General features: G+C 42.1%; 1 protein-coding gene and 1 long non-coding RNA gene across 5 annotated transcripts in view; one reads left to right on the top strand and one right to left on the bottom strand.

Moving 5' to 3' along the window:
- LOC306653200 overlaps nt 1-19630 on the top strand; it is an 88013-nt gene that overhangs the window by 26553 nt on the left and 41830 nt on the right. The gene's annotated exons all lie outside the window — the stretch shown is intronic.
- RBM23 (RNA binding motif protein 23) lies at nt 1751-19597 on the bottom strand (the record flags this gene model as incomplete). 4 transcript variants are annotated; one of them, XM_079126083.1, is made up of 14 exons in its annotated part: nt 19429-19595; nt 14235-14310; nt 13560-13672; nt 13028-13075; nt 12750-12923; nt 12276-12329; nt 12008-12125; nt 11761-11913; nt 11549-11686; nt 10872-10937; nt 9205-9400; nt 9006-9125; nt 8827-8911; nt 7856-8740 (listed from the first exon to the last, which is right to left on the bottom strand). In XM_079126083.1, the coding sequence occupies exons 2-14, from the start codon at nt 14298-14300 to the stop codon at nt 8737-8739; spliced, it is 1335 nt and encodes a 444-aa protein (XP_078982209.1). In that variant the 5' UTR covers nt 14301-14310; nt 19429-19595. The 4 variants fall into 4 exon arrangements, with proteins under 4 accessions (XP_078982212.1, XP_078982211.1, XP_078982209.1 ...); XM_079126086.1 differs by lacking the exons at nt 14235-14310; nt 19429-19595 and adding an exon at nt 13237-13381 and having other exon boundaries at nt 1751-8740; nt 13560-13670; XM_079126084.1 differs by lacking the exon at nt 7856-8740 and having other exon boundaries at nt 8823-8911; nt 19429-19597.

Genomic DNA, 19630 nt, shown 5'->3' with positions numbered 1-19630 from the left:
GAGTTTCAGAAGCTCCCTGAACAGTTGAATCTGAAATTCAGAACAATTTGGGTCAAGAGACAGATATGAGAATAATCACCATAAAAATGGTAATGGAAGAGCTAGAAGAAAGGATGAGATGCAGGGCTAGCCTTATGCATATGTGACCTTTGTAGTCACCCAGGGGCCCATGCTTGGTTTAATGCTCTGCTGCTGCTGTCCTGAAATTTTCTGAACAAGAAGCCCTGCATTTCATTTTGCATGGGAACCCACAAGTTATACTAAGGAGATACTAAGGGTGAGAGTACAGTACAGGCCAAGATCCTTAGCTCCAGACCAGAGATGATTTTTGTAAAATGGTACACACAATCTTTTTTTTTTTTTTTTTTTTGCGGAGCTGGGGATTGAACCCAGGGCCTTGTGCTTGCAAGGCAAGCACTCCACCAACTAAGCTCTATTCCCAGCCCAGTACACACAATCTAATGCTTTGTGCAGTCATGCATTTGTCTGGTTCACAAATTTCATCAGATACACACAAGTGTCTGTGATCCAACAAATTACAAACCATAATTGTACTGATTGCACCTGGGCAGGGGGATGTGTAGAAGATGGGTGGGAGATGGGAGTTTACTTTTCATTATAGGAGGGCTGGGGTTGTAATTCAGTGGTAGAGCACTTACTTAGCATCCCCAGCATCACTAAAAAAAATAAATAAAAACAGAATGACATATTATTCATTTTATGCCCTTTTTCTACCTTTTGAATTTTCAACTATGGCATTTATTACCTGTTCTAAAACTAAATAAAGGAATTTAAAACAAAGACTTGGTGTTCTAGAGAAATGAGAAACTAAGAAGACTCCTGGGGATAGAGAGATAAGGAGCAGCAGCAGCTGTGAAAGAGGCAGAGGAGGAACTCAGGGTGAGTTATACTGTGGCTACTGTGAAAGCATGGCAGGCAACAGAGGGACAGGTTTCTAGAAGAGTATCCCCAGTGGTTAAATGAGGCAAGGGAGGGAGGAGGGCGAAGAACGAGAAAGGCCCATTGTTTTTCATGAGGCAGACGCTTAAAACATGTATATCATCTATTGAAGATGATGGCAGGACTTCCCCCATGAGGGGTGCCACTCACCATAAACTTCCCTCCCCCCAACTCAGCCCATCCCATCAGGCCGACCCATCTGTGTGTTCCCTCCAGACGCCTACAGGGAAGAGCTCAGAACAGACTGAAGCTGAAGCAGGGCTCCTGCCAGACTTGGGAGAGATAGGGTCTTCTCTGAGAGCCAAGCCACTCTTTGCCCTCCCTCTGATCAAGGAAAAGTAGTCATTCATCTGGGCTGGGCTAAGAGGTCAGCAAAAGAGTCCTGGGGCCTGAGCTGCCTGTACTTGGTAAGGTTCCCTCTGCTTCTCTTAACCACTGTAATTATCTCAAGGCCTATGCTCCCTTACCATCCCCTACTACTCCTGTTATCCTTTGCCCACAAAACCTCCTCACTGCCTAGAGCATAGACTGTGTGTTCTCTCCTGAGGGGACAAAGGAGAGGGTCCTTCCATGTATCCCACCACTCTGCTTCAGGACTCTATTCTAGTTGTTCCTTTAGGCCCTGATGCATCTAATGTTCTAGAAAGACTGAAGCAGGGGCTCCCCTCTTCCAAAAGGGTGCCAGAGTCATGGATGGAAGTCCTCTGGGACTCCCAGGAAGTCCTTCCACACATCTTTTTATTAATTTAACAGGTTGTGGTTTTTTTTTTTTTTTTTTTTGGGGGGGGGGGGCGTTAGTCCTGGGGATTTAACTCAGGGGTGCTTTACCACTGAGCTACATTCCCAGCCTTTTTCATTTTTTGAGACAGGGTCTTGCTCAGTTGCTTGGGGCCTCACAGGTTGGTTTTGAACTTGTGATCTTCCTGTTTCAGCCTCCTGTGTCACTGAGATTACACGCGTGTGCCACTACACCCGGCTCCCAATCTAACAGTTTTGACCCATGCCAATCTAAGCAAATTTTTCCTGAACACATTATCTTTGACCCACTTATCCACAAATGCTTGAAGAAAAGTTCTTCCCCTCAACTACTACACATATACAACATACCAAGTACTCTGCTGGGCACTATGGGGTAGACAAATCCATTTATGACACTATCCTTGCCCTTAAATAGCTTACAGTTAAGTTGGGGAAATGAACAAGGTGGTGATGATGTTGCTAAAACAGCAACAAATTAGACACATCCTAACTGTAAGCCACAGTGCTCTAGGAAATTCTGAATGGAAGAAAACAACACACATGGGAGACACTTATCTTAGGATCAGATAGACAGTAGGCCGATAGATAGATGAGGGAAAGAAGGAAAAACATACCTTGCAGTGAAACTACATGGGCAAATGCATGGAACAGAAACGGTGGACAGCCCAATACATGAGGAGGAAAAGACCCTCCCTATAGAGAAGGCAGTAAAATTTGGGTGAATGGTGGAGCAAAGTAGTCTAGGGATCCAAAAACCAGACAAAAGCATTCTGCTTCTAAGGTGTTTCTCATCTTAATGACTGATGGTTTTACAATATTCCCCAAGATGGCTTTTCATCTATCTGAATAATGGTGCAAGGCTTCCACAGCTTGACCTTATAAACTAAAGTTGAAAACATGGAGACTTGCAGGCTTTTCAATTAGCATTCAGAATGCTTCCTAGATGGGGCCAATGCATGGGAATTAAGTCACTTTTAATCTCTTTGCTTTTCTGAACCTCAGCTATGCTATCCCAACCACAAAATAAAGAGAATGAAGTACCTATCTTGTAGGATACTCGTGAGAATAAAAGGGCAAAGATCTTTTTCATTTGTCAGGTAACAGTGGAAGTGAAGTCTTTTGCAACCTATGTTCTTGCCCTGTATTTAGATAGTCAAGCACTTTAGCAAAATCCTAAAGATACTGATGTTAAATTGTGATTCACAGGCCTCCCATGAGACTCACAGGTAACCATCAAAGGAGTTGGTCATTTGGAGGACTGGGAAGAAGATTGGCAACTGAAGCCTGTGTGAGTATTGTACTTGATAATTTTCCATTCTGTTGTTCAAATGCTAACTTTTCTTTAGGCAGAGGACCTGTGCTGATTTAAAACACTTATTCTGAAAGGAAATTGCCAGGGTAGGGCTAGAGAATGAAGACCAACAAAGACAGGTACTAGAGGAATTCTTGACAGGTTAGGCAGGCCCTAAACAGTGGGCTACAATAGATTGTTCTGGGATTTTTCCTCCCTGCACTAGGTACTTTGAAGGTACCTGAGTGGGGCTCACCTTGAATTTTCAAAACCATCTGGTTATAATCTGACTGTATGGACAGAGCCTAAGGGATGCAGGGAGACTGGGCTAGTGGGATTCATTTTCCTGAAATGGTTATATGTGACACAGGACCTTGTAAGCCTGGAAATGTAACTCAAGAAAGATTAGGTTCATTTACATCATTGCCCCATCCTTGCTTCTTCCAATGTAATCCTTGAGACTTCTCTAAAATTGGGGAGGAAAATGAGATCAGGCAGGAAGTCAAGTGAGGAGGCATCCAGAGAAATGATAATAATGATGACATCAACAAGCTAACAAGTTCTAAGCTTTTCACACTAAGCATCTCATTTAATCTTCACAACATTCCTGAGATAGGTACTATTTTCATTTTCTTTTTATAGATGAGGAATCTGTTAGATAAGGCCCAAGCTTATTCAGCTAGTTTGTGATAGAAGAGGGACCTGAACCACATGGGTGGCACAAGTGACTATTCTGTTCGAGGGTGAAGATCCTCTAGCTTGCTTGCACTCAGAGTTAAAAGGAGACAGCTAATTCTCAGCACCCTTTATTCTAAACATGTAGGTTTCCTGATACATAAAAACTGACCGAAGCTCTTATCCTTTCTGGAACATTGGCAAGAGTATGACGAGTCTCTAATTTCCAAGGTCATTGTTTTCCCTCTGTACAACCCAGTGCTAACTGGCTCCTTTCCAGTCTTCAGGCACCTCATCAATCTACCCATTGCTCTCAAAAATAACTGCTAATGGCTCTCCAGTATCTCCAGCCAATTCTTAAAGGCTCTTGAGAACAGATCATCTGGAGCAGCTAACAGAACTCATCCAACTTTCTGAAGTGGTTTTGATGAGTTCTTTCCTTGCTCTCACCTTCCCCTACATGATTTAAGTTGGTTGGTCTGCTTCACTTCATATTCAGAGTTCTTTCCACCAGGAGCAAACCTTGAGAATACGTACTAGTTCTGGATAGAGTGCAAAAGTTGGGAGGAAAGAGAAAGGATGTCTGAGACTAGAAGATTCAGTTTCTCAGATCAAAATTCCTTTCCTGTATCCAGCTCATGACTATTGTCTTCACCTGGTTGCCATGGAAACATCAGTCTCTTGTGGATGGTATGCGGCACTTTAGACAAAAAGTATCACAGGCTACCATGGTAACACCAAAAAGAGTAAATCTGCATCCTCTCTCCTGGAGAAGTAAGAAAGAAATAGATGAACCTGGTGGGGAAAGCAGGCTAGAAGGGACAATCTTTGGAAAGCCTGGATCTGACTTTAATAGGGAGAGAGTTAATTAAACACACAATTTAACATATGCAAGGCAAAGCAATAATGAAAAAGACTTGTATGGTGGCTTTGTCAGGCTATAACCATCTAGTAGGAGTTTGCAAAGTACTATAAATAAAGGTAGAATATGACCCAAAAGAGGACAAGGAATCAGAGATCAGATCCAACTAAGAAAGTTTCAGGGTCTTACACGATAGAATTTTGACCAGAAGTGGAGAAGACAGAACAAGATGAGCAAAGACACTAAAATAAAAAAACTCAGGGTCAGGGCTGGGCTATAGATCAGTGGTAAAGGGCCTGCCTAGCATGCCTGAGGCCCTGGATTTGGACCCAGGAAAATAAAAAATTAAAAAATAATCCAGGAACTGGAGTTGTAGCTCAGTGGTAGAGTGTTTGCCTGGCATATGTGAGGCCATGGGTTGGATTCTCAGCACCACATACAAATAAATAAATAAAATAAAAAAGATCCATTGATAACTAAAAAATATTAAATAAAAAAATAAATAATTCAGCATCCCCCAAGAGCATGGTTATAGAAAGAGGAAAAATGACACTTGCCCACTGACTCCAAGACTTGGCTTCTTCTTCAGGGGTGCCGATAGGTGGATAAGGTTAAGGAGGGTCAAGGGACCTAAAGCTACACCAATTGGATTGGAAACTTGAACTTGCCAACTATAAGACTGGGGGCAAGTTACTTAATCTCTTTGGATATTAGTTTCCTTGTTTACAAAGTAGACATTTAACCCTAAGCAGTTATTGTGAGGATTAAATGATTTAGTACATATAAGTGATTAGAATCATGCCTAACCTACAACAAATCCTGCATAAATGTTAACAATATGTGACGTGACACCTCCTTCCATACCATTTTCGGGTTTTTTTTTTTTTTTTTTTTTTTTTTTTTTTTTTTGGTGGTGCTGGGAATTGAACTCAGGGTCTTGTGCCTTGGAGGTAAGCACTCTATCAACTGAACTATATTCACAGTGCTACACAAGTGTTTTTTCATCATCCAAGTATTACTCACTGATTCTCACCAGACTCTCTCCACAGAAAAGAGGGACTGTGATATAATTTCTTTCACGTGTTTAACTCACTTCCCTTCATTGTTAAGTGATAGAACCAAAGGTTCACAAGTCAAGCCCCTTGGAAGCCAGAATGGTAGCTCATGTCTAGGGTCTGCTGGAGCTAAGGAGGTACACAGAATCCAGAGTGACAAGGACCCAAGTTTAAAGAAAAGGGAGGAAATGGTATTGCCTTACAGAAGACAAAAGCATAGGCTATGTAAACCAAAAGTCAGGTGAAAATTCCATTTAGAATCGGTACTGGAAGAAGCCAGGCATGGCGGTGCACACCTTTAATCCCAACTACTTGGGAAACTAAGGCAGAATGATCACATCCATGCTCAAGTTGGAGAGTTGGAAGGAGGTTTCTTTTATGTTAGGCTGTGCACAGAAGCTGTTCACTGCCCCTTCTCTCCCCTCTATAACTATTCCCTATAGATAAGTTAAAAAGACAACACTGGGCCATACGTAATGACACCAGCTATCACCCATGAAATGCCATCACCTTACAATGTACAACTAGAGCAGAAGTTGTCTTAGATATTTCCTTACTTCCACCACTGTCTTCCTCTTAGCAGGAGACTATTCGAGTAACTAAGAACAGGGAGCAAGGAGAAAATGAGGTAGAAGGACCAAAGTAGCTAGGATGAGACCATAAGGAAAAGCAGAAGAAATGGAGGCCCATTTGAGAAAGAGGGCAGGGAAGAAAGGCCTGTGGGCATAAGAGTCTGGAGGAGTCTAAGCAAGCACAAGACCAGTTCACAGCCTCAGGATGAGTAACAAAAAAGATCTACATTGCACTTCTCAAGATGCATTAGCAGCTAAATCAATACCTATAGGGGGACTGGGCCATAGCCAGCAATTCCTACCTAAAAATAGTACATCCTCCTTCCCTTCCCCCAGGTCTAGAGAGCAAACCAGGATAAGACTGGGAAGGGGTGGAGTAGTAGCACAGAACAGAGGCAGGTGAGACTGTTGGCTTGCAACAATCAGGAACTAGTCTACAGCCCCACTGGACACTGGCCACAAGTAGGCCTCCAGTGCTTAGTGATTTAGTTAGAAAGCAACCTCAGAAGCTAACATCTCCACAAAACATTACCCCACTTAGAAAGAAGTTTGAGAGCTGAAAAATTAAAACCTAACAGCAATTATCCATATTTTTAGCATAATAAAATCTTAACATTCTGTTGCCATAGAGATCAGTAAAGAATGAAGGAACCCCACAGAGCCTTGCCCAAGAATTCAGGCCTTCTCCTTTGGTTGGTTCTTAGGCTAGTAAGCAAGGTTCTTTCCCACCCCTTATTATACAAAGCAGGCAGGGGAAAGTGTACCTCCCCTTAGGCAGGGCTGTTCCTGAAATACTCTATTTCCAGAAATTTATTAATCCCAAGCCTGTTATCTCAGGCAGAGCTGTATGAAAATCATGGATTGAGGGAACTGACCAAAGAAACAATAGTAGAAATTAGGTCAGGAAAGCCCTTATATATAATGTCCAGATCCTTTTGGATATTGGATTGTGATACAGAGGGTGAAAGGTAGGCACCAAGGCCTACAGGGTAAAACTGTGAGCTTAAGAGACTTTTTTGGTACTTAAGCTCCTCAAGATCACGAAATACCTCAAAGAAAAGTATAGAATGTGCTACTGTCACACTGCCATCTGGTGGAAAGATAAGCTTTGTCCTTAGGCACAGAGAGAAGACAAATCTATCCAGAGGGCAGGTAGGTAATGAAGACAGCGGAGATGATGAAGTCCTTCAAGACGGTGCATGCCTGTAATCTAAGCAATTTGGGAGGCTGAGACAGGAGGTTCAGAAGTTCAAGGCCAGCCTCAGCGACTTAGTGAGACCCTATCTCAAAATAAAAAATATGAAGGGCTAGGGATTTGGATTAGTAGTAAAAAAAAAAATCCTTGATTTGATCCCTAGTACCTGCCCCCACCACACATAAAGGTGACAATAAATGGAGACCATGGCTGAGAATGTAAGGTAGATACAGATGGGGAATTCCACCAGGTATGAGCTTTCTGTCCACTTTTTCCCCTAAAGGTCAAATAAAAGAAAAAACATTGGTATTACAAATATTTTATATATCCCTAGAACCATCATGGTTTTGGCTCAGAAGTTAACATCAGACCAACACACCAACTAAGACCACATGGATAGCAGCAGCCACAACAGGGAGCTTGCCTTTTATATAAAGTTTATATATATATATATATATATATATATTTTTTTTTTTTTTTTTTCTTTTATATGTACACAGACAGAAGGGTATAAAATCCAGTGAGAAGGGCTCACACATACCCAGGTAGGGGACAGGAGTGACTTTAACCACCAGGGTTGAAGCCACAGTAGAGGCACACAGGAAGGGGTGGAAAATAGCAGCCTTCCCTCCACCCTACCACCCTGGGCCAAAGGAGGACTTGGGAAGAAGGAGAGGTGTACAAAGGCAGATGGAAAGGTATCCCACATTTTACTTAAACTCCTGAAAGCCCATGAGGCTTCAATCTCAATTGCCTGGCAGGATATATCACACTTATGCCTCCCAATAAGATGCTGAGCTTATAGCAGTTCTGGCCTCAAGCTCCATGAAGCTAAGGCCTAAGCCAGGTGTCACAAAATTCATGTCCATGCTACCTAACAGGGTCCTTAAAGCAAAATCCAGCACCTTCAAAGTATACCCCATAACTCCAATGTCCTTTAGATTCAGAGATCCTATAGGTTTTCTTTGACAGATTATAGGGTAAAGGTATAGGAAAAGGAGAGAGGTTAGTTCCTTTAGTTAATGCCCTATGGCCTTCCCAATGGAGGAAGAATCACTAAGGGGTGATGGGAAAGGGCAAGAAAGTGGTCTTGGGAAAAGATACACAAAGACAAACAAGTATTCAATGTAGGTGTAGATTGTTCTCTTCAACTGGGGCTTTGCTCAGCAGAGTCCACTCCCAGTGGGGCAGGGGCAGGAGCTCTTCTTGTTGTCTTAAGAGTGGCCCCAGTTTCTCCAGAATCAATGTTCATGCCCTCAGAATGGCTTGGTCCACAAACGGAAGACGAGGGCAGCAGAAAAAGAGATGTGGAGAAGGGAGTGGCAGGACCCAGAGGGCACAGACAGGTAGTGTGCTGTGCCACTGATTTACCTGTGGCAAGGAAAAGAAGCAAATGAGAAACCAAAAGAAAAAAGAGAATAACCAAAGACTAAAATGAGCGAAGCCCTGAGACTCACATGGTTTGGGGGGTAAAGAGGCTGGAGAGCTGGAAGCACTGGGATGCAATTGCCTGGGAGGCAAGGTTCAAAGCTGGACTCAAAGCTAAAACAAAGACACACAGAGTGATTGAATGAGTAAAAAAATTCCTTCCTTCCAGACGCTAACCCTTCATTCCCTTTCTGAAGCCTGTGTCTACCGGTCAGAGCTGCTGGGTTCAGGGCCCCCAAAGGAACTGCTCCATTCAGTTGCAAGGCAGCAGCTTGGGCAGCGGCAGCAGCAGCAGCAGCAGCTGTGGTTGGCAGCTGGATTCCAGAGCCTAAAAGAAGAAGTGTGGTTAAGTTCCAATCCTGGATCTAAAATTCAATACTATGTTCTTCACCCAGCAGATGCTCTACCTTCTGCCAGTTTGGCCATAAGCTGCAAACGTCCACCTGCTGATCCCAGATCCAGCTCCTGGTCTCCATCAGGAAAAGTGATGTCTGTGCCACCATCCAGTCGCTCAGTCACTTGGCCAACCCTCATAGGTCGACCAGCAAGTTCAAAACCATTCAACTGTTCCAGGGCCCGCCGGGCACACTCAGAGTCAGAGAACTACAAGAAACCCAGGCTGTGTCAGTTACCTCCTGGCCACACATGTTCTCAAAGCCCCACTCAACATCCCGTGGTCCCACTATCACACAAGTTGCATATTCACTACAATACAAAATTTTGTTTCCCTGGGAATGTAACCTAAGATCCCCACTGCCTCAAAATGATTCTCTGAAAAATAATTAGTGGCAACCACTTTTCAATATTCAGCTCCGTTAAGAATCTACCAATGCAAAAAGTATATCACCTGCAAGGAATTACCCTGACGGGCTGTTTTACAAATGGGCATGTATAATTGAAGTAAAGTCTTCTCAGCTTTTCATTCATTCCTCAGGATTAGTAAGTTTTAGTTCTCAATTGAGTACTAGGAATCTTGGACTCCAGATTCCAGACTCTGGGACTCCAGAGCCCAGGCTGAGGAGGAAACACTATAGTGTAGAGAGCAGACAGCACCCTCAACCCTACACCAGTGCTGACAATTAAATGATGGGCAGATAGTCTGCTCTCTAGTCCTTTTTATCAGCAGCACCAGCAGTACCTGGTTTGAAGATTCCCAGGTGGCTGTTGGTTATGTCAAGGCTGTTGACCAAAAGGCAGCAACTGAGGCCTTTGCATGTGTGAGTCACACAGACAGTTAGAAATGGTTACTTGCCACTAAGGAATCATCAACACCACAGCTGGCTTTGTTTACTCTGATATTCCTTGCCTTAGGGCCTGGCATGTGGTATTGACAGTTCCTAGGTAGGTGGTGTAGGGGACTTGCCTTTACTGGATACTTCTGAGGTGAGCAATTCCCATGACAGAACACAACCTACTACTCCCTGCCCTGTAGGCAACTGTGAGGGCATACACTGTCTGGATTAAGCCCAGAAAATATCAGTTTCTATCAAATTTTGTGGCTGGCATCCAGTTCTCAACCTGGAATCACAAGGGGCTGGAAGAACCAGTTATAAGAAGTAGAAACAATTTTGTTGAAGAGTCAGGAAAAGGTGAAACTTGTCCATTACTAGGGCAGCCTCACTATTCTTCCTATAGTGTTGTTCTTCTCAATGGAGAAAATGTTTCAAATGAAGTAGTGCTAGGGGAAGTATAATTTCCTATTCCCATCCTTATCATGAGAATGCACTGATTCTATAAATCATGTCATTAAACACCCATACCTAACCTCCCTCATGCCCCCAACCTTTTAGCTGCAGCCTGGAATCATTACTATTACCCAAAAAGCAAGATGCAACACCAGGGAAGCGGGTTGAATTCTTGGACACCCCCAGACCAGGGTCACTGACAGTGTAGGAGCAAAGCCAAGATCTCAAGCAATGCACTCATCTCAAGGGGCAGAAGGCTAGTCCAAGCTTCAGGCACCAGGATTTATGGGTCACTTAGTTCCTAAAGGAGGAGGATGAAGCTAAGCTGCAAAATCAGACAAGTGGACAAACCCAAAGTAAAATTTAAAAATTAGAAGACAGATACTCACTGTAATAAAACCATAACCTTTAGAGCGGCCTGTATCTGAGTCCTTCATCAGGATAATATTGTCAATCTGTAGTAGAATAGGAAGAAATTATTAATGACATTTTCACTAGCCCAAATCTTTCATCTTTCTTACCCAAATTGTTCTAAATACCTCTAAAGCTTCCAGACAACAAATTACATCTTCCCAAACCTTCTTTTAAAAAGACACAAAGGCAGGGCATGGTGGTGCACGCCTGTAATCCCAGTGACTTGGGAGGCTGAGGCAGAAGATCGTGAGTTCAAGGCCAGACTCAGCAACTTAGGCCCTCAGCAACTTAGCGAGATCCTGTCTCAAAAAATTAAAAAAGGGTTGGGGATATAGCCCAGCAGCAAAGTGCCCCTGGGTTCAAACCACAGTATTAAAAAAAAAAAAAAAAAAAAAAAAAAAAAAAGGCAAAGGCGTCTTTTTCCAAAACACTTTTTCTAACTAATCTTATGTATTCTGGACCCTCTTATTTGATTTATTGTGCCTCACCTGGTTGTCTACTGATCACCACGATTAGACATGGAACCTAACTTTCATGCCAGGGACCCATTTGCCTGGGACATATGCAACAAGTTGATCATAACCAGACAGAACAGAGGTACACTTATCCACTCCACATCTTGCAATTCCCTTCAGTTTTCCTTTCTACTCACTTTGCCAAAAGGCTCAAAGATGCCCCGGAGCATGTCCTCAGTGATATTGAAGTGCAGGGAGCCCACGTAGAGGCGCATTGGTCCACCAGTACCTTTCTGCAGATTGTTGGCCATGGCTGCCAATCGGTTTTTCTCAGCCTACAGAAAGTAGAAATAAATGATGGGTCATGTTCCACTTTCCTACCCTCCTTATAATATTTTATTGTGCTCACCTGTGAGGCCTGTACAATAATAGGTACTCCCAGCAATCTTTGCCCAGTCAGCCCAATGGCCAGTGGCACAGACTGAATTTCACAGAATTCCACATATGCAATGCCTTTAGAACGACGTGAGTTCCGATCTGAGATGATACGCACGTCACGAACCTACCCCATGACACAAAGAAAACCCTAAGTTGAGAATAAAAGTAGGTAGATAGAAGATAAATTGCTCAGAATTAAACAAAGTTGGGAAGGTTACCTTGCCGACAGCAGAAAAAAAGTCCTCCAGATCTCGAGGCCGGATACGAGCAGCTAACTGCATACAGAAAACTGTGCGAGCATCACGCTCCTCAGGGCTCAAATTATCAACTGGCTCCCTAAAACAAAAAACATGTTGAGACTGCCCCTCTCCATCCTTGGTTACTATTCTCCAGTTAACCCTCAAGTAAAATACATTCCTATAGTTTGGCTCTACCAACATTTTATTCATACTTCACAATCCCTAAAAGTGGTCATTATTAACTCACCTGACTGGGCTCTTCTCTTTGAAATGAGGGCTTTTACTGTGTCCATACCTATGTCTAGGAACAGAGAAAAACAAAAATAAAACTTTATTAAATGCTGGGTCTTTCATTATGAGATTCCAGCACCTCACTTCACATGTGCACTATTAACACAGGTTGAACATACCTAATCTGAAAACTGAGGATTGCAGTCAAAATACAGGTATACTAAAATGTATAAAAATCAAAATTACCCCAATTCCAAAGTATCTCATTATGTATATGTAAATATTACAAAATCTGAAACAATCCAGGATCCAAAATACTACTGGTACCAAGCATTTCACTTAGGTATACTCAACCCATACCATCCCTCCAGTGACTATGCAACCTGCCTATCACAGTGGGTGATAAGCACCCTCAGGCAGAATCCACAGTGTACTTGTTTTTCTGGCCGGAGTAAGAGACAAGGATGATGTTATTTAGAAATGGTAATACCCAGTGGCAAGTGGAGGACTCCTATAGCGCACGCGATCCTCACGTCGCCAGTCTCGACTTCGGGAGTCACTACTATGTCGACGATCGCGGCTACGGCTGCGGTGACGACGCTGCCAATCTCGACTTCGGCTCCGACTGTTTCTCCGTCTATGTCGATCACGGTCTCGGCTCCGACTACAGATGGAAACAACCTCTTCTGAACTTTAAACATATCTCCTTCCATGCTATCTTCCCACTTTAACAACTCCCCAAACCCAACAGTCCCCAAAATTACAGACCTGCGCCTTCTATCCCTGCTTCTACTATGACTCTGACTCCTCTTCTTCCTGTAAAAAGAGCAGAAATTCTTACAACTGAGAAGGTTTCATTATCCTTCCCAGGGAAAAAGAATGAGAGTAAGGACAGGGTGAAACAGAAAGCACCGAAAGACCAAAGCCCAGAAGATGATCTGGCAGTAGTTCACAGTAACTGCACAACACCAACTTACACAGAGCCCTGAATGCTGTCAGTCATCTGAAGAGGCCAATTTCCCCCCAAAGCCAAGCAAAAGCTGGTGTTTCCAAATCAGGGGTCCTCTTGCTATTTTATTCAAATGAAATATATCGATGCTAGGACTGATCCACAAATCTACACTGGAAAGCGAAGACTAGAAGATCATTAAACCAACTCACCATTGTTCCCATGACCCAGTGGAGCCATAAATGTCAGCAGACTTAAGAACCACCGCCTCCCTATTCTGGCTGTTTCTCCAACGGATGCCGTTGTTTCCCTTCCCCAAGTTGCCAACCCGTTTCTTCACCCCACACTCACTTGCTTGTCTCCCCAGTGGTGGTGCTCACACTGGTACCACTGCCACTGTTGCCGGTGCTGCTGGTGGTATTGCTAGGACTGTCCTTTTTAACCTCTTTCCTTTGCTGCTCATCCTGAGGAGTTCGCCAGGAAAATATCACAAGGTACAAGGTGGCAGACACACAGATTCCATTGGGCAAAAAGAACAAAGGTGGACAAGGAAGAAATCAAAAGCTCTCGATTACCTAGCTAGTTTTGGAGCACCTGGATCTCCTAACAAGGGGAATAATAGAGGAAGCAAGGAAACTACCAAAAAGGAAGAGATGAGAATGATAGACTTTGATGTCAAATGTCAGCTACCTAACATCTGTCTCACTGACATTATGTCCCAGGAGAGTACAAAACTGGCCCTGATCTGAGGTACACTGACTTTCTACTATCACTGAGAGTTACCAGCAAAGCACACAATACCACCACCACATTATGTGCCCACCCCTGGCTTTCAGGGTCCTCTCTAAAAGAATGGTCCTCGAGTACAGATCCCCAGCAAACGTTACTAAAGACTATGCTTTTTAAGAATAGTCACTGAACATAATAAACAAGCAGGGAAAGAGGATTCACAAAATTTTTCAACTAATGATCCACAACTGCTCTTTCTTACTAACCCAATTCCAGGAGTGAGGTGGGGAATATTACCTCCTCTTTTTTATAGGGAGCTTCCAGCATGGCCTCAATCACTATATCAAAGTCATCAGACGCCATCGTGTCAGATCTGAGGAGAGGATATTGATACATAAGAACCTGATTTATATTTTTCCTTCCCTTCCAGCACCATACCATATTCTCTTCCCCCTCCAAGAAACAGACTTCAGGATATATAGTTCTTTTTCTTGAACTTTTAAAAGGATCTTACCAGCTATTGCTTGTCCTATGTTTATTTTTACATCCAGAGATCTAAACTAGTTATGCTTTGTGGCTTAGAAGCAGTCAAGGGTCTACCATTATGTTAAGGAAAATAAGTCAAACTCAGAAGGTTAAAGGTCATGTTTTCTCTCACACTGAGGAAAAAGGAAAAGAAAGGTGGGGGCAGATCTCAGAAAATCAAAGGGAGATCTGTAGAGAAAAGGGACCAAGAGGTGGGGGATGAAGAGGGAAGTGCTGAGGAGTAACACTGGCCAAATTATATTGTTATATTGTGTATTATGTGCATGTATGAATATGTAATAAATCTAGTATGCACCACTATAATGCATCAATAAAAAATGGGGGGGGGGGGAGAAATGCTCAAGGGTCTAGAAGGAAACTGAATACCTAGATAGAGACAAAATACAATACAACCCTTATTCTGTGAAGAGAAAATACTGTCAAAATGTGCTTCATTTTTGTGGTACTGGGGATTGAACCCTGGGGTATTCTACCACTGAGCTATATCCCCGGTCCAATTTTACTTTATTTGAGACAGGGTCTCACTAATTTGTCCAGTCTAGCATTGAATCTGTGATCCTTTTGTCTCAGCCTCCCAAGTACCTGGAATTCCAAGTATGCACCACCACACTAGCTGAAAATACTGGTACTCAAAATTACTATTCACTTTACAAGGGACATTAGGCCTCCATTCTGTTCAAAATTCCCACCTGGCTAACTGGTTTCAATTTATATTGTAAAAAGATACTAATAAACTTAAATCATAAAAATAGGGGCTGGGGTTGTAACTCAGTGGTAGAGTACCTGCCTAGCATGTGTGAGGCATTGGGTTCAATTCTCAGCACCCCATGTAAATAAATAAAAAAGATCCATCAACAACTAAAAAAAAAAAAAAAAAAAAAAAGCACGCATTTCCAATAAAAAAGTAAAGGTGCAACACCAAAATCAGAAACAAGACAAAGCAACACCAGAATGACACAGATTTGCCTTAAGTTCTTTCCCACATAATCCAAACCTCAATAATTAGGGCCTCATCACTAAGCATTTTCAGTCCAACATCAACTAGACTTTAGGTAGCTCAGAAATATATTATGATTAAGCCAGGCACAGGAGCACATGCCTACAATGTCAGTGACTTGGGAGACTGAGGTAAGAGGATTGCAAGTTCGAGGCAAACCTCAGCAACTCAGGACCAAGGCAGGATCCTGTCTCAAAATAAAAGATTAAAAAAGAGATGGGATACAGCTCAGTGGTAAAGCACCCCTAGGTTCAGTCCTCAGTACCCACCCCAAAATACACATGTGTATATATGTACGTGTGTGTGTGTGTGTGTGTGTGTGTGTGTGTGTGTGGAGTTGTTTTGTTTTGTTTTTAATTAAAATCAGCTTAACCAATCCCACTTTGAAGCCTTTCTGTCTGGCAGACAGGGAAAAAGTACTCGCATCCCCCAAGCTTTAACATCTAGCAACTGTCTCCAGTCAAACTGTTTATCATAGGTCTGTCAAATAAGAAAAGCAAATATAGCAAACATTAATATTCCAAAAAAAATTACTGGTCTGGAATTATTGGTACACAGTGCATGGACGAATCTCAAAATAACAATGCTGCGTAAAAGAAATCAGACCAAAACACTGAATGATTCCATTTATATAAAATTCTAAAAATTCAGACAAATCTACAGTCATAGAAAGCAGAGCTGTGGTTGCCTAGGTATAGGAGCAGGTGGTGATGGGATGGGAGGAAAGAATTTTAAAAGAGCATAAAAAAACCTTTAGGAGTAAAGTTTCATGGGTGTTTACACATACCAAAACCCATCAAACTGCACACATTAATGTATACAGTTTTACTGTATGCTAATTACATATATATCAATGATGTTATAAAAAGAAAACTAACCTGAGGAATTTCTATCAAAATCACTTTCTATATCCACAAAAGCTTTGTCTTCCTTAAAGCAGCTGATGCACCATCCGACAATGCTATTTTGGTTGCCCTCAAAGTCCTAACCCTGTTTTGATGACTTATTAAGTATAAAAATTATACCAATCACTTCTATGACTTATGGTTTCTAGGCACTGTTTCCATATAGAGATAAAATTATTTTTAAAAAAAATTTTTTTTAGTTGTCAATGGACTTTATTTATATGTGGTGCTGAGAATCGAACCCAGTGCCTCACATATGCTAGGCAAGTGTTCTACCACTGAGCTACAATTCTAGCCTGAGATAAAATTCTTAGAAGATGATGAAAATCAAACCAAAATCAAATAGGTGTGTCTAAAAACCAGTAAATTAAATCTCTCATAACAGCACCTTATGTTTATTTAGCAATCAAAGGAAATATGTGCTACAGATAATATCTGACCCATTCACAGATTCTAAAAAATGAGATTTTATGAACTGCTCAAAGTCAAATAGATCAAATAAAGGGGTTCATTCTCGATTATAGAGGTCTTTTTTAAAAATATTTTTTAGTTGTAGGTGGACACATTTATTTTATTTTTATGTGGTTCTGGGGATCGAACCCAAGGCTTCGAGAGTGCTAGGCGAACACACTACCACTGAGCCACAATCCCAGCCCAATTATAGAGATCTTCTAACTCCACATCTATCAGGTTACCTCTCTCATTTGGTTTAAACTTAAAAGAAATGAAAAATAAAACAGCATGCTAAAATATTTAGTTTTACATATAGATCACTGAATATAAATGTTCTGACAGTTTTATCAAAACAGACCCATTTGTCACACCTTTTTATTATGAGGCTTCTATATCTATGGCATATACAGTGTGTTTCAGAATATCATAAACCACACTAATGATAATATATATTATTTGGGGCTGGGATCGTGGCTCAGTGGCAGAGCGTTTGCCTAGTGTGTGTGAGGCACTAAGTTCAATTCTCAGCACCACATACAAATAAATAAAGGTTCATCAACAACTACTTGGAAAAAAAAAATAGGGCTGAGGATATAGCTCAGTTGGTAGAGTGCTTGCCTTGTAAGCGCAAGACCCGGGGTTCAATCCCCAGTACTACCAAAAAAAAATTTATATATATATAAATAAATCTGGCCCACTGTGGAAAAAGGAGTCTAAAAATGTTTTTGACCTTCAAATAATTTCTTTTCAGTTACTTTGCCTGAAAAATCTACATAAATTTTCTCAGTGTTAAAAACTCTTTACAATCTGTTTTTTCCTCTCTAAATAAAATGCTTCTAATTTCAAGAATTGCTATTGTTGGTGCTGGGGCTGTAACTCAGTGGCAGAGCACTTGCCTAGCATGTGTGAGGCACTGGGTTCAATCCTCAGCACCGCATAAAAAATAAACAAAAATAAAGGCATATTGTTCATCTATCAAGCAGAGAGAGAGAGAGAGAGAGAGAGAGAGAGAGAGAAGCAGAATCTTGGGCCCCTTGCAGAACCACTGAATCAGCATCTGCATTTGAAAAAAAAAAGAAAGAAAAGAACTGCTATTGTTGAGTGGAACCATAGAGCACAAGTAACAAAATATACACAAAAACTTTCAGTTAGGGGGCTGGATGTAATTCAGTGTGCTTAAGATTTTTAGCATGCTGGAGGCCCTGCTTCAATCCCCAGCACCAACACCAAAACCAAAAAAGAACCAACAAAACCCCCAGAAACTTTCACTGAAGCTGATAATCCTCTCCAAATGAACTCTATTGTATGAAGTTTTCACCGTGAAACAAACAAATCTAAGTACAGACATACTGTCATGGGCCACATAATGACATTTCTGTCAGTGGACCACATGAGATAGTGGTCCCATAAGATTATGTTGTTTAATGATATAGCAGCCCTTGTAGTTTGTGTAAGTACACTCTGATATTTTAATTAAGGGGCAATTGTCTAACAACACATTTCTGAGAACACACCCCATTGTTAAGTAGTGTATGACTGTAGAACATGTTAATTTGAAACTGGCAATCTCACTGGGTTTAGTTTGTCTTTCTAGATGTCCTAAAAGCAATAAGGTGCCAAATATACATTTTTTGATTGGTAGTTTTCAAATTCTATATGCCAGCTTATGGGTCAAGGTCCACTCAATCCCATCCATATATACATTCCAGTGTATGCTTCCATCTCTGCTCCAAAACCTGCATCAGAAGCCTACAATCATTGCTGTTCCTGAACCTTGTAAATCCCACACTGTCAACCCTATTCAGTAAGAATACACCAAATCCTGGAGTCCCAGGAGTGATGGAAGCACCATTTCCTGGATGAAGTCACCGAGAAGGCACACCTCCAAACGAAAGGCAGGTTAGTTAATAACAGGAACAATGAGAAAGACAAAAAGGACTACCCTCCCCATGTTGTGCAACGAACCAAAATCAGTCTTTTTAAAAATGGTCCTATAAGTAACTTGTACCATCGTTGCAAACGCCAGCGTCCCTACGCTCGATCCTCATGTGACCTCATCATAAGCCTACGGAATGTGTACTCGAATGGACCAAATATGAGGCCAACAGCATAAACATGAGTTTTCAAGGGACTGGGAATTGAGGAAGAAATCTCAATTCCTTTATCTCTCTTGAATGGTGGCACCAAGCACCAACGGTAGAAAAAAGGTTTATACCGTTTATCTCAGGCCGCGGAAAGTCAAAGCTCCCTCCCTAGTATGAGCGACCCTACGTGTCCCGGGAGCGAGGTACTGAAAAGTGATCGATCCGTCACTGGCATCCGTGAAGCCGCATCTTTACCGGTTTAAGTTACAACCACGAGAATGCAGATTTCTAAAGTCATGCCAGTGGGCTATATTTAGATAGTGAACATTTCCAGAACAAAATAAACCAAAAGTGTGCCTTTTAAAAGAAAAAAATTTTATTTTAAATTTGCCTGATGCTGCTCATGACGCCATTTTCTGCCTGTGACGTCAGGGGGAGGCGCCGCACAGCAACGTCACACATAGGTGACGTAGCGGGGAGGGGGACACAGTTTCGGGGTTTCTCACCAGTTCCGGGTCCCCGCAGGGAGGGGTCCCGGTTATCTTCGTTCCTTTCGGTGTGTTGTGGGGCGTGAAGCTCAGCAATGTCCTACGGTCTTAGCTAAAAAAACAGCACAGCAGCCAGACCTACTCCTCTTCCCGCAAAATGGCGGCACCTCCGCTATCTTCCAGAACCTTCTGCAATCTGCGCATGCGCCGGAAGCAGACG

The sequence above is a fragment of the Sciurus vulgaris genome, assembly GCF_902686455.1.
Source record: "Sciurus vulgaris genome assembly, chromosome: 2".
Taxonomy (NCBI): domain Eukaryota; kingdom Metazoa; phylum Chordata; class Mammalia; order Rodentia; family Sciuridae; genus Sciurus; species Sciurus vulgaris.
Note: the sequence above shows the minus strand (reverse complement) of the source record. Positions and strands in the feature narration are given on the sequence as shown.